This window comes from Pongo abelii, chromosome 16, assembly GCF_028885655.2.
Source record: "Pongo abelii isolate AG06213 chromosome 16, NHGRI_mPonAbe1-v2.0_pri, whole genome shotgun sequence".
NCBI lineage: Eukaryota > Metazoa > Chordata > Mammalia > Primates > Hominidae > Pongo > Pongo abelii.
In genome coordinates, this window is record NC_072001.2 from 79,659,649 (window position 1) to 79,674,599 (window position 14,951).

The following is a 14,951-nucleotide window of genomic DNA, read 5'->3' on the forward strand; positions in this document are numbered from 1 at the left end:
ACTTTTAATGCAATTGGCCAAAATTGCTAACTGGCAAATTTCTCCATTCTTATGTCAGCCAGTTCACTCATCAGAAGTCTCAAAATAAATATTTAGGTATAAATTATTTTTAATTAAGAATTTTTGCTCTACTTTTGGAAAAAAAAAAACCCACATTTTTTCTTTGGTGCTATAATATTGAGAGTAACTTGGTTCCAGAATGGTTGCATTGCTGAAACTCAGGCTCTTCTTTAGACATGATGTATTTCTATTTTATGAAAGGAACGTATCTGTCACACAAAGAAAGAAAATACAGAAACCTGAATGCTTGTGTGACAGCTAAAGAATAAGCTGTCAACTCTGGGAGAACAGAAAGGCCTTGCGTGCTGGAGTTTCCACTCTGAGCCCACCACCGCAGCCTCCATTCACGAACTGGGATGGGGCTAAGGGAGTTTACCAAGTGGGTGTGACCTAGGACTGACCATCTGCCTTTGAGGCAAAGAGTGAAGTAAGAATGTTTGAGCAGGAATTAAGCCACCTCTAAAAGTTCTAAATGCTGGAATGGGATTCTGGAAAACTGCCACTCTTAACACACAATGACTCTAGGAAACCACTCCTTATTTCTGTGCACAGGGAAACACCCGAGGTGAGTACAACAGATTCATTTTCGGAATTTGTAGTCAAATTAACGTTTGGGGTTTCTCACTAAGTCACTGAGTTACAAAAGAGCTGGAAAATGCATGGCATGCAGCTCAGGCAGAACCGAGTTTCACGAGCTTCGCTGTCCAACTTACTTGCCTGTTCTGATCTGCCCAGAAGCTTTCAGGAGCCTTTGACAAGGTGTGGTGCAGAGCAGACAGTTACATGATCAGCACGGACTTCACTAGAGAGAGCTCAATGGGGGCAAGGGGGTCAAGGGGCTCCTTCCTTTCAGGGATTACAAGAAACTCCAACTCTGATAGCTGCAATCTATGGGGCCTTTCCAAATGAAAAAGCCAGTTGCTAAATAAAATGAGTATGCAAAGGTGCATATTCCCAATATAGTAATATGCAGGCAGTCAAATCATCAGTCATTTGAGTTAATTATCAGACCACATTTAATTATCTAATACAAAATGTAAATAAAGTGAGGGGTTGACAGCACATACTAATTATGTTCATTATAATAATTAAATGGGAAGGAATTTAGAAAGAGTCAAGAAAATGCCATAAAATACAGGGAATCTTTTGATTAAAACAGCATTTTAATTGGAAACTGCAACCCTATAGGAAACAGAAGATTCATTCCATCAAGGATGGGACGTCACTTTTATTATCCAGGTTTCTCTTCTCAAGTCATCCTTGGTATCAAGGGGCTCAGTCTTTCCAGTTAATAGACTAAATGGTGGCCAATAAAAAGTGCCAATCCTTTATGCAAAGCAGTTACCTAATCAAACAGTAGGCTGCAGCAGGCTTTCAGGATGCCCTGTCTTATAAAGACACAAGCTGTTTTCCCAGTAGGAAATCTATTATGCCCTGTGGACAAATTGGCTCTGCAAATTAACATGACTTCTGACTAATGATAAGGAAACATTAAATGAATTGAGCATCTATTTCTCCTGTGAATTTCCTCTGATTTACAGAAAGTGGCAACAGGCGAAACAGATTCACTTTCTTAAGTATAAAAGTGAGGTGGAAACTCACTGAACTGCCATTGGTGAGGCTGGGCTCTGCCAATTCTCGCTTGACAATTCTTTTTCCTTCTCTGAGCCTCAGTTCCTCCACCTACAATATGAAGGAGATGGACTAGATATCTCCCAGAGCCCTTCTAGGATGAAGGCGCCATGAATCTATGACTGAAGAAGCTAAGGCCAGTGCTGAAAACTAAACTTACCACATCCTCTTAGCAAATGCTCACTTAGCAAATTACTGGATTTCGTGGGGGCAGTAGAAAGGGAATTTAATAGAACTAGTTTTAAAAGTGAAATCAAACTAACAATTAACTTTTCAGTTATAGAAAACTTCCCAACTCTATTGGGATATGAGAAGTTATCACCTCAGCAAGCTGTGGCTATTCCTATACCCTGCCCTTGCCCTGCAGCCTGACTGGCATGGAGCACAGCCATGAGCTGGTGAGCACAGCCTTTAGTGCATGTAAAACAACTGTGGCTGAAGATGGCATCACAGAGCAAGGTACGTGACATCTCACCTGTAAGAAGTCTGCTTATAAGTTTCTGTCATTGGGCTCCCTCTACTAATAGTGAGGAGCCAAAGTATACTGAGTTTTTAATGATAAGTTGCCACACAGTGGGTAGGCAGCTCATTAAGCTGTCTGCTGCAGATGGCATCTGGAATAGGGTAAGGAAGGTATGGAAAACCACAAAATAGCTTGGAGTCCCCATGAGATCAAAATGCTGCTCTGTGGTTCTAGTTTCAGCCTTTAAAATGTCACAGACTTATGGAACTCACAGGGGAGGTCATCTAGTATAATCCACTTCTTTTTTGTTTACTTCATTGTGTAAAATATGTATAACATATAATTTTTTTTTTTTTAAAGACAGAGTCTTGCTCTGTCGCCCAGGCTGGAGTGTGGTGGCATGATCTTGGCTCACTGCAACCTCTGCCTCCCGGGTTCAAGCGATTCTCCTGCCTCAGCCTCCCAAGTAGCTGGGACTACAGGCATGCACTACAGCACCTGGCTAATTTTTGTATTTTTAGTAGAGATGGGGTTTTGCCATGTTGGCCAGGCTGATCTCAAACTCCTGACCTCAAGTGATCTGCCTGCCTCGGCCGCCCAAAGTACTGGGATTATAGACTTGGGCCACCACGCCTGGCCCCATTTCAACTATTTTTAACCCCACAATTACAATATTGTGCAACTATCACTGCTATCCACTTCCAGAACCAATTTGCTTCTTTGTAGAGTCAGTGATGTTCAAACCTCAAGAGTGGAAAGAATTTATCTATGATCACATAGCTAATGGCAGAGCTGGGGCTAGAACCCAGGCTTTCTATCTGCTAAATTGTGGTCCATTTCTACTCATAAAACACGTTCATTTACACTTTCCAAGATCTTTATGAGTCTCCCCTGAATAAGGCACACAGATAGGCCCTAGAAGCTTTCCAATCAGCATCTAAGGGACAGAATGGCAGTTTCTCAAATGTACTGTCTTGGTGAACCCGCATCATCTTCTACACCCCCCACCGCTAGCCAAGGTACACTTCAGTGATCGCTAGCAGATGGTACCTGTTACATGCCTGGCTTTCTTAAGCAATGTAAGATGAAATGAAAAGTACACTGAGTTGGGCTTTGCAAAACCTGGATGCTAGCCCTGATCTTTCATAGAGAAATGATTCTCTGTGTCATTTCAGGGAGCTTACTTTATCTTTTAGAAGCCCAATTGCTCATCTGTCTGTGAGGTAAGAATAATTCCTGTACTTACAGCCTCACTAAAGTGCTACTGAGGTTCAAGAGACAAGAGATGAGAAGAATAGTATAAAGAACTCTACAAATATAAGGTATTTCTACCTTATAATATTTCTCTCTCTCTTTTTTTTTTTTTGTTGTTGAAACAGAGTCTTGCTCTGTCACCCAGGCTGGAGTGCAGTGGCATGATCTCGGCTCACCGCAACCTCCGCCTCCCAGGTTCATGCGGTCCTCCTGCCTCAGCCTTCCCAGTTGCTGGGATTACAGGCGTGTGCCACCACGCCCGGCTAATTTTTGTATTTGTAGTAGAGACGGGGTTTCACCATGTTGGTCAGGCTGGTCGCAAACTCCTGACCTCGTGATCCGCCCACCCCGGCCTCTCAAAGTGCTGGGATTACAGGTGTGAGCCACTGTGCCTGGCCTCTACCTTATAAGATTTCTAATATACGGCCAGGTGTGGTGGCTCATGCCTGTAATCCCAGCACTTTGGGAGGCCGAGGTGGGCGGATCACCTGAGGTCAGGAGTTCGAGACCAGCCTGACCAACATGGAGAAACCCCGTCTCTACTAAAAATACAAAATTAGCCAGGCGTGGTGGCGCATGCCTGTAATCCCAGCTACTCAGGAGGCTGAGGCAGAAGAATCGCTTGAACCCAGGAGGCAGAGGTTGTGGTGAGCCAACATGGTGCCATTGCACTCCAGCCTGGGCAACAAGAATGAAACTCTGTCTCAAAAAATAAATAAATAAATAAATAAATAAATAAATAAATATTTCTAACATAAATATTATGCTTAGAAATATCATCTCCATAATGTGCAGTGTCTCAGCTTCTTACAATTACTATCTTTTCTATCAGCTTCTTACTTCTCTACTTTTTTTTTTTAATCTTGTTCTTTCTTCTCATAGATTGTTGCATTTCAGCAACTGCCCCAGATGTAAACTGACCTCTGTAATCTTCCCTCAAATCAGAGGTGGATGTCCAGTTTAGTATTCAATCCTTCTGGGAGGCAAGGTGTTGAAACACAGGGTCTGGCTTTTTTCACTTTTCTAATTTCCTCCTCAGCGTGAGCTTACCTCTCACCAAGGATCTTCAAACCCCACTGTATCCTCTTCTTCTCCAACTGAAAAGTGACAGGGTCTCAGTCTGTTCCTCCTCCTTATATTGACCAGTGCTCTCTCCACCCATTTCATCTGCTTTTTTTCCCATCCTAGCATGCCCAGTCATCACTTTTCCACCATGTCCAAGTCAGGTCTTACATGCCATCTCCAAATATGAGTTACCCATCCCTGATACCCCTTAACTTGAAGCCCAGAGATGCCAAAATTGTGTGTTTTATCTAAAGGAGAGGATTAGTCTGTGATCCAGCATCAGCAGAAAAACTGTCTGAAATCCCATGAAATTCTGAGTTCAGTAAGTTTATCATAACAGAGTTGGTTTAAGCAAAAAGTTTTAAACCATCCTTAATATGAAATGCACCGAAAGCGCTGAACTTTGTCCTGCAGAACTGCACACAGCAAAATATTATCACATATACAAATTACCTCTTTCAAAGGCAGTAGGCAGTGTCAATATATGATAAACAATTTAAGTGTAAAACAAGACATTTTTAGGTAAACCATGAATGTCCATACAAGATAAAGCCATGCAGCCATTAAAAATACTTAACAAAGATTCTGATATAATGTTAAGTGCATAAAGCAGGACATGAGCATTTGTACAGTATGACCTCAGCCGTGTAAAATTACTCACAGAAAAGACGCTGGAGGGGAATCTGCCAAAATGTTAACAGTGGCTATCTCAGATAGTGAGATCAGGAATAAATGTGATTCCATTTTTTTCTTTATACTTGCCCTGTCTTTTTCTTTTTCTTTCTTTCCTTTTTCTTTCTTTCTTTCTTTCTTTTTTTTTTTTTTTGAGACAGAGTCTTGCTCTGTCTCCCAGGCTGGACTGCAGTGGCACGATCTTGGCTCACTGTAACCTCTGCCTCCCACGTTCAAGCAATTCTCCTGTCTCAGCCTCCTGAGTAGCTGGGATTTCAGGCGCCTGCCACCACGCCCTGTTAATTTTTGTATTTTTAGTAGAGACAGGGTTTCATAATGTTGGCCAGGCTGGTCTCAAACTCCTGACCTCAGGTGATCCACTTGCCTCAGCCTCCCAAAGTGCTAGGATTACAGGTGTGAGCTACTGCGCTGGCTGCCCTTTTTCACAATAACTAAAATCAGAAAAATAAAATCAACTTTTAAGAGAAAATAAAAAGCAATTTAATAGGTTGAATGGATGCACATGAAGAAAAAAAAAAATCTACACGGATGATTTCCCTCAACTTTCCTTCCCTGTTTGTAAGAGATCTGTGAACCTACTAGGCCTGGTCCACAGAGAGGACAGAGCATCCCCATCAGGGAGTGTTTGAAAGGGAAGGACACTGTCTGTGCTGTAGAGGTAGGAGGGGAGAAAAAGCTGCCATCTACTCTCCTGGCAACAGGGTCTGTAAAAGGGGAACTTTTCTGTGTATAATATTCTGGTAAGGATCCAAACTGCCTATATTTTAGCCATGGGAATCTTTCTAAAACAGACTGCTTATTCCTGCAGTGCGGTTCAGGGAATGCACTGAACATACACTTTGCCTCCATGCTTACTTGAGGTATTAGAGGCATCAACAATCATCTAGGAAATACAGAGCAGGGCTTAGTGTCCCTCTGAACCCACATGGCTGTGACTTCTGAGTTCTTGGGCCTGCCTTTTTTTTTTTTTTTCTGTCTTTTTTCTCCTTCTCAGGAAAGCAATTTCAGCTCTCATTGTACAGCTTCTCACCTTGTACTTGGCTCTGCCACCACAACCATCTCTTTTATTCCTGCCCAGATCTAGTTTGCTGTAGGCTAGATAAACCTTGCAAACACACTTGTTAGAGATTTGCCTACAATAAAAATTAGAAAGTTTAGAGTAAGGCTGGGCGCGGTGGCTCACACCTGTAATCCCAGTACTTTGGGAGGCCAAGGTAGGTGGATCACGAGGTCAGGAGTTTGAGACCAGCCTGGCCAAGATAGTGAAACCCCGTCTCTACTAAAAATAAAAAAATTAGCTGGACACAGTGGTGGGTGCCTATAATCCCAGCTACTCAGGAGGCTGAGACAGGACAATCACTTGAACCGGGAGGCAGAGGTTGCAGTGAGCCGAGATCACGCCACTGCACTCTAGCCTGGGTGACAGAGCAAGACTCTGTCTCAAAAAAACACAAAAGTTCAGAGTAAGAGTTAAGGCGTTGTTCAGAGGCTTTTTTTTCTTAGCTACAATCTATACAATTAAGGTTGGCTGAGTAGGGGGCTTTTTTTTTTTTTAGACGGAGTTTCACTCTTGTTTCCCAGGCTGGAGTGCAATGGCGTGATCTCAGCTCATCGCAACCTCTGCCTCCTGGGTTCAAGCGATTCTCCTGCCTCAGCCTCCCGAGTAGCTGGGATTACAGGCATGCGCCACCATGCCCGGTTAATTTTGTATTTTTAGTAGAGGCGGGGTTTCTCCATGTTGGTGAGTATGTGGCTGGTCTCGAACTCCTGACCTCAAGTGATCCACCTGCCTCGGCTTCCCAAAGTGCAGGGATTATAGGTGTGAACCACTGCGCCCGGCCAAGTAGGGGGCTTTAGATAAATGAGGTTGTCAGGAATTACTATTTGATGTGCTAGTTATGCCATAATCCTGGTTTCCAAGATAAAGAGAAATAAGGTACTTTATTATTAGTAAAAAATCTATAACAGATTTTCCAACATCTTAAAAAAGCAGAAAGCAAGCCAGGTGTGGTGGCTCACACCTGTAATCCCAGCACTTTGGGAGGCCAAGGCAGGAGGATTGCTTGAGCCCAGGAGTTCAATACCAGCCTAGGCAATGTGGCAAAGCCCCGTCTCTACAAAAATTAGCTGGGTGTGATGGTACCCGCCGGTGGACCCAGCTACTCAGGAAGCTGAGATGTGAGGATCGCTTGAGCCCAGGGGGTCAAGGCTGCAGTGAGCCATGATCATGCCACTGCACTCCAGCCTGAATGACAGAGCAAGAACTTGTCAAAAAAAAAAAAAAAAAAAAGCAGAAACCTATTTACAAATGAAATCTATGAAATCTTTTTTTTTTTTAATCTATGAAATCTTGCTCAGAAACCAAATAATTAAAGCAGTTTAAAGCAAAACTACTCTGAGTGACCTAAGCGGGAGAGTCCTACCCTCCCTCTCAGCCTCTCACCAACACCAAAGGAAGACTCTAAGCACCTAAGCAGAAGCCAGGAGCCAAGAACAGTTTCATAGAGCACCAGACTCTAATACTATATGAAAAATGACCCAACTTGGAAGATGTAAACTACCTTATCAAAACAAAAACCCTGATAGCTAGAGCAGCAGACTTCATGTGGTAAGGAAGTAGACAGTAAAGAATCTACATGGTAAGAGAGTACATGCTTCTCTGTGGCTTAAGAATATCTTATTAAAAATATTTTATTTTTATAGCTCTAAGAGGAGGCCCTAGTGCTAATCTAGTTCTTACTAAATCTATTTGAAGAGGGCCAGGTGTGGTGGCTTATTTATGCCTGTAGTCTCAGCACTTTGGGAGGCCAAGGCAGGCAGATCACCTGAGGTCAGGAGTTCAAGACCAGCCGGGCCAACGTGGCAAAACCCCATCTCTACTAAAAATACAAAAAATTAGCCAGGTGTGGTGGCAGGTGCCTGTAATCCCAGCTGCTTGGGAGGCTGAGGCATGAGAATCGCTTGAACCTGGGAGGCAGAGGTTGAAGTGAGCCGAGATTGCACCACTGCATTCCAGCCTGGGTGATAGAGCGAGCCTCTGTCTCCAAAAGAAAAAAAAATCTATTTGAAGGGAAGGAGCTAGAGGCATATTCCTGCAGTCTGGTTAAAGGGCTTTACAGAGGACATCTGGGTTCCAGACCGCTAGCCTGCCTTTTCTCATTCCGATACCTCACACTCTCAGCACTGGGGGAGCATTCTAAGGAGCTTTCCAGGGCCTCTTACCTGGTTATCTGGGTGGTTGACAGTGAAGTAGCCCACACAGACGATGACCTCATGAAGGAGGCTTTCACAGGAGACTTGGCTGCAGTGGCCCAGCAGGGAGCTGGCCATGTGCCGGAATGCAAGGGACAAGCCCTCTGCCCCTACAATAGACTGACAAAGACAAGGAGCAGTTAGAAGCCCTCAGCCCAGGGAGAGCCAGGGCTGCAAATCACAAAGCAAGACTGGCCCTGTGCACTTTCTGCCACGGTGGTGGAAAAACATGACATTTCTACAGTACTATGCTTAACACTTTAGTTTAGGGGTTCTTGTTCTAATAAATGACCATAATAAATGCAATGTTTAACCTGAAAAGGGACAGTAGTAGACCAAATGCCTGTACCACGTGGATCAAGACATTATCTACCTAAAGCACAGTTATTTATTCTATTTTTAATAACTTAATTTTTCTCATATACAAATATTCTTACTGTAGAAAATCTGGAAAAACATAAAAAACCTAAAATTCACCTGTAAATCTACCACTTAGCTGAATTCCAACACTTTTTTTTTCTGAAGGAGAAAATATTTTCTTGTACACAGAGTTAAACATATATTTCTAATTATGTTTAAACAAAAAATATAAATAACAACTAGTTATTATTCAAATAAGTAGCTCTATAAACCAAAGGCTCCCAAAAGAATGTAAAAAAACAAAATAAAAATTCTCCCTAAAACCATGAAATCCCTCAGTTATGGGACTTCTGGGATCCTTTCTCCAGACAGGCAAAGGGCTGTCGGCGGTGGGCGACTCAGGAAGAGAGTCTGAGTCTGTCTGTGCAGCCTGCAGCTTCTATTTAATAAACATGTCAAACAGACAGAGCGACAGGAGGGCAAAGGCGAGAGGCGAAGCCCACAGAATATACTCGCAGCCCACACTGGAATGAAGCACCACTGCTGGCCTGTGGGAAAAGGCAGTTTTAAACTCATCTCTTGATTTGAGGTCTTAGTGGGCTTGAACCAGGTTGGATACGTTGCAGCTTGGAAGTTTCAATGAATTCAATTCACTTAACAGTGGGTGAAACAGAGCCATTTTAGTGAGCATTCCTGAAACAAAATTACTGCTAAATTTTAAGAGTGCCTTTTGTCTGTTTCACAGCCCCAAAACAAAAAAAATGTTTTTCAAGCCCCAAAGAGACTTCAGAAGGGCTTTGCTCCTTTAAATCAAGTAGTGACACCTTCTCAGCTCAGCCTTTATTTAATTAGTCACGTCCAGCATGCTGTGACCCAGTGCCCTCTGTTTAACCTTCACTGATAAGAGCAGGTCAAGGGGCATATAAGTTTGAATATAAAAATTAAACCAATTTTTCAAGGAAACTATATTTCCTTTTTAGTCAGAATTAACTGCCAAGTCAGTACATTGATTTGTTTCCTGAGACCACCTTCAATTGTAAAAACTGTCAAACTGAATGCAATATACAATATCCCCAGTCTCAAGGCCACCCATGCCAATATGAATTCAGAGTGAAATCAGACTCCTTGCTGAAGAGGGAAAAATATTTTGACAGCCTTATTGGTATACAATGAAATGGAACCAGCTAGGAAAATACTCTAATGGATAACCTTTTGTACTATTACATGATGGGTTCTCACACAAAATAAGCATACAGGTTTGTGGCTTTGAAGAAGGGTGAAGGAGCACTGGGAATGCTGCATTCAGTTTCCAACCTTCTGACTCAGCATGTCTGTTTAGGTAAATTCTTCTTTTCAGAAACTCAGTCAGTTCACATTTTATGGGGGCCTACTATGTGCTAGTGAGCACAACACTTTTATGCAATCATATTTAATCCTCAAACAGTCTTGTGAGGTAGGTGTTCTTAATCTCTATTTTACAGATGAGGAAATGGAGTCTTAAGTGTTCAAATGACTTGTCTAAGGTCATACAATTTGAAGAGGTAATGTGATAGCTCAAAGTCAGGTCATTCTGACTTCAGATTCAGGGGTCTAATGAGGATGCCTCCCTGTAACAGCTCTGTATTCTTGTGATGCATTCGAACCCAAATCATCAACATGTCTTATATCATCTTGTCTAACTCTTCAGCAGGTCAGACAATTTATCTCACTTCAGTTTTTTTTCTTCAATTCCTTTGAGCCTCCCAGGCAATTCATAAATTGTCCCTCAGATTTTTCTGAGGTCAGATTATGCTGAGATGTACACCTTCCTTCTTTCCACTTAAAATCTCTTTTCCTGTCCTTTACATACATAGTTCCTAAAATCTCACTTTTGACATGTAAGTTGTTTTGATGAACTACAACATGAGTTTCTCTGACCATAACTATCACAAAAATAGTACTTTTCTGGAAAACTCATCTGTTGCTATACAGTACAAATACTATGTATTTAATTTACTTAAGCATTATATTCTTGATCATGTCCATCTACATCAATGATGTCTATGTAGACAGACGTGTTGCTTTAGCTGGTGAAGCCTATGTTTCCCTTCCCTTGAATATGGAAGGCTTATGACTGATTCAACCAATAAAGTATGGTTGATAGGTAAGTATATGACTTCTGAGGCTAAGTCATAAAAAGTCCTGTAGCTTTTGTTGGTTTCTCTTGGAACACTTGCTTTCTGGAAGCTTCCTCTTAGGACACTCCCACTCAGAATCGAGACACCATAGTGTTTTAAAAAGCCCAAGTCACATGGAGAAGCAGTAGTAGATGCTCTGGCCACCAGTCCTAGGTGAATCTTGTCTTTGAGTCATCCCAGATATCAAACATGACAGTAAAGAGCCTCCAGATGACTTTAGCTCCTAGCTGTAGCCATGACATCATGGAGCAGAGACAAACCATTTCCACTGTGATAAGCCCCATTTGAATTCTGAACTCCTAGAATCTGTGATCAGAAATAATTGTTTCCCCACTAAGTTCATCTGTTTGTTTTTAAATGCATAAAAGTAATTAAGAAAAAATACTTAGTCATTGGTATATTAAAGGCCCCAATGCTAGAAATTCTGGGCATTTAGGTCCCCTCACATGCTGATGAAGAGTCAGAAAGAAACATGAAGGGTAAAGGGTACCTGGAAACTACAGCTAGGAAGAGAATGAGAAAGAGTAAAGGCAAGACTGATAAAAGAAGAGAGGAGAGACAGGAGAGAGACACAAAAGAAGAAAAAACAGGAAGGAAAAGAACTGAGAAGGAAATATAGACTTGCATGAGAAGAAGGAAGAAAAGGTATTGGAGAACTGTGAGAACCAGTCAAGAAAGGACATTCCAAATGAGAGCCAGGGCATTTAATTTTGAGAATAATTGTTTTTTATTTATTTTTTATTTATTTTATTATTTCATTTCTTTTTATCCCTAGAGACACTGATTTTGAGAATAGTTGAATCCTCTTGAACCACTCTGGTTTTATTCCTGCTGTTTTTGGCAAAAGTGGCTCAAGTAGGGGATAAGTTTCAAGTTGGATATAGCAAGGATCTGGAAAGGAGAAATGTTTTTATCTTAGTTGGGCACAAAGGATTCCAAAAATAGGCTTTTGATTTTTCTTTTTGATTTTTTCTTTTCCTTTTTTAATGAAATCACTTGACATTATCGCCCATTATTAAGCCCTTTAGGCTTAAAGGCACTAGGGAGCAGGTCTGGTGAAGTTCATTGGTGCTCCTTTGTGAGTGAGACTGCACAGGCCACAAGTTCACAGGAGGAGAGGGGCAAGGAGCAGGGAACTAGGGCTCCCTGACAGAGTGACTGACCGAACAGCTGACTTATCCTAGATGCTTGTTTATGATATGGAGTCCCCTGTAGCGGTATAAATGTTGGCCAAGAAGACCCATGAAACAGGAAGCTAAGAGACAGTTTTTAGATATTTGCTATTCCATAATCTGTTAACAAAAGAAATCACTCCCTTTCAACCCAGCTGATGGGTAGACTGGTGGACTCCATATCCTGAGCATGTAAAGTTAAGGTTCCCTGATTTCCAAACTGTTTCCAGACAGAATACGGTGGGCTTACGTCTTCATAAAACACAGATGTTATGTTCAACCCTGAGGCAAGAACCACTGACATTTTTTGGAGCAGATATCTCTCATTTATATGTGGCTGTAACCTCCCAGAACTCTACGTATTGTGCAGTCAGTTACCACCTAAGGCTAGTTCAACTGCTCTGGAGACAGAAAAGCATTAACCCAAAGGAAGGGATTTCTGTTCTTGTGACAGATAAACTAATTCTACAAAGTTGAAAGATACTAGATCCAATGATACAACTTAGTCACAAATTTCCTTTTTTGAACAAAATGACAGGAAGACATCAACTAAAGAACTGCACATTTGTCATCAGCTACAATATAGAAGTATTCCTCCCATCTCAGAATGGCAAAGTCCACTATTTTCATACATTTGTTTCTCTATAACCTTTTTCCCTCTGAGCAAAGCAATTCATCTAAATTATGGGTTCATCATCTGCCAAGTTTGTTCCTTTTTTAATGAAATCACTTGACAGTTAATAAACTGAAAGAGAAAGTCTATTCCTTGGGGCTTGCTCTGTTCCAAAGGTTCAGTGTTTTTGAAAATTAAATTTCCTACATGAAAAAAAAAATCTGTTTCCAGGCTGACAGTCTGGTGTTATAGCATAAAGCAATTCTTCTTTCTTTAGCTATAAAAACTTAATAGCTAAAGATGCAAATCCCTGTAAAGCTAGTTATACACTTTACATTGGACACAAAATCAGCTAAACCATCTGTAGAAAGTCATATCAATCAATTTATCTAATTTTGGTTCTATTTACATAAGAAACCATTACTTTCCTTAATATTTAAAAGTTGATGAGATGATAATGTCCTGATCTAAAGAATTCCAGACAAAAGATTTATAAATAGCAGCATGGCAAAGGATGAACATAGCCTTTGGGGTGGGAGAGTCATGGTTACCAGTCCTGGTTCACAAACATGTAACCTTGGGCAAATTACTTAACTGTCAGCTTCTCTATATGTAAAATGGGTATAATAATACTTTGCATGGTAGCTATGAGAATAAATGAGAATGCTAGATGTTATAGAGCATCTAATACAGTTCCCAGAAAATAGTAGTTTAATAAATTATAATATATATTATAATTCCATTTATTGTAGTTTATTCCTTATGCCCCAATTCAGGAGAAGAATCTGACATCCTATCTACACTAAAATACTAACTCTTGATTGGTTAACATCGATATAAACCAATACTTGGTACCTGAAAAGCAGGCAGATGAAGAGCTGCAAAGCTGTTGAAGAAACGTAAACTCTGAATGGCCACTTGGATGGTATTTTGAGTGTAATTCTCCTTGGGACTGGCAGTGCTGGGGTCCAAGATGGTGCCATGGAAGAGGACACAGTAGAGCATATGAAGAACTCCAGCCAGGTCGGTTGCCTGAAGAGCAGCTGTCAGCCCTGTGGGATCCTGGCGATTATTGTCAAATATGCTGTATGACCTGACAAAGAAACATTCAATTCTTTGAGAAAAACTACTTAAAGGATGTTAGCAATTTGTATAGGTTAAATGAAACAAGACAAGCAGACCGTTAAAAACAAACCATCTGAGTTGTACAATATGGTAACAAGAAACTTCAAGGAATAAATGCAGCCCTCCCCATCAACTGCACTGTGGCTTTTTCTTCTCCTGGAAGACCAGGCTGCTGCAGCAGTGTCAACTGAGCACTCTGCAGCCAGTGCTAAGGCTGCCAACCACCCTTCCCACACTTTATAGCCTACATAGCCTCACTTTGTTTAGTATCTTGGGTCTGGGCAAAGTGGACAGAGTCTGTGAAAGCTTTTGGGACTCAGAGGCCAAAAACACTCCTAGCTTCCTTTCTGGATATATAAAGGTACTCTTCTTAGGGGAGGCAGCTATTAGGAAAGCATGAGGCCTCAAAAACCCAGTAATGTGTTGGTATACTGTGGTAGGGAGATTCTTCAGCTGCTATTGAAGCCCCTTTTCCAACATCGAGGAGTACAGGCAGGACAGGTTGTAGAAGCCACAGTTCCAAGAACAAGCAAGTACTGGATTAGGTCTACACAAATCAGATGAAGTCAGCTTAGCTACCGTGGCAGGTAATGTTACAGAAGAGCAAGAAGAGACAATGGCAGTGGCAAATGAATTCCTAAAATTAATAGTAAAGCAGCAGGGGTATGCTAAATCTACCTCATCCTTGAACTAAGGTATTTTTTATTTTGTTTTTTTTCTTTTTTTTTAACTTTCCCTTCTTTTCACAGGTGTTAAAAAAAAAATAGAACCACTCAATGTGAGGCTTGAACCCACTGACTCTGGGATTAAGAGTCCCATGCTCTACCAACTGAGCTGGCCAGGCAATTCTGAATTAAGGTATATGTGAAGCATCTAGTGACCAAGAGCAGGCAGTTATAGTAAACATGGCTGCCAAGCATTCACTCTTTTAAATAGAAACTGTATAAATATTTCTAAGGAATCACCTCTCCTTAACTCATAGCCAATATGCTTCACATAGACCTCCCTCCCTATTTACTCTGGCTCAAGGGTGCCCAGGCCTAAGGTAAGCCACACATTTCTCTGGCTGTTGAGCATCACTCAGA

At 41.4% G+C, this 14,951-nt stretch overlaps 1 protein-coding gene and 1 long non-coding RNA gene across 29 annotated transcripts in view; one reads left to right on the forward strand and one right to left on the reverse strand.

Moving 5' to 3' along the window:
* SCAPER (S-phase cyclin A associated protein in the ER) overlaps positions 1-14,951 on the reverse strand; it is a 555,380-nt gene that overhangs the window by 19,159 nt on the left and 521,270 nt on the right. For all 28 annotated transcript variants that reach the window (NM_001374332.1, XM_063716003.1, XM_063715996.1 and 25 more), the window contains 2 exon segments: positions 8,390-8,539; positions 13,597-13,834. In NM_001374332.1, coding sequence (NP_001361261.1) covers positions 8,390-8,539; positions 13,597-13,834 — 388 coding nt within the window.
* Positions 553-13,995, forward strand: LOC129050158 (uncharacterized). The gene is made up of 4 exons (XR_008513688.1): positions 553-625; positions 1,970-2,151; positions 3,404-3,477; positions 13,518-13,995. It is a non-coding gene; the product is annotated as an uncharacterized LOC129050158 (long non-coding RNA).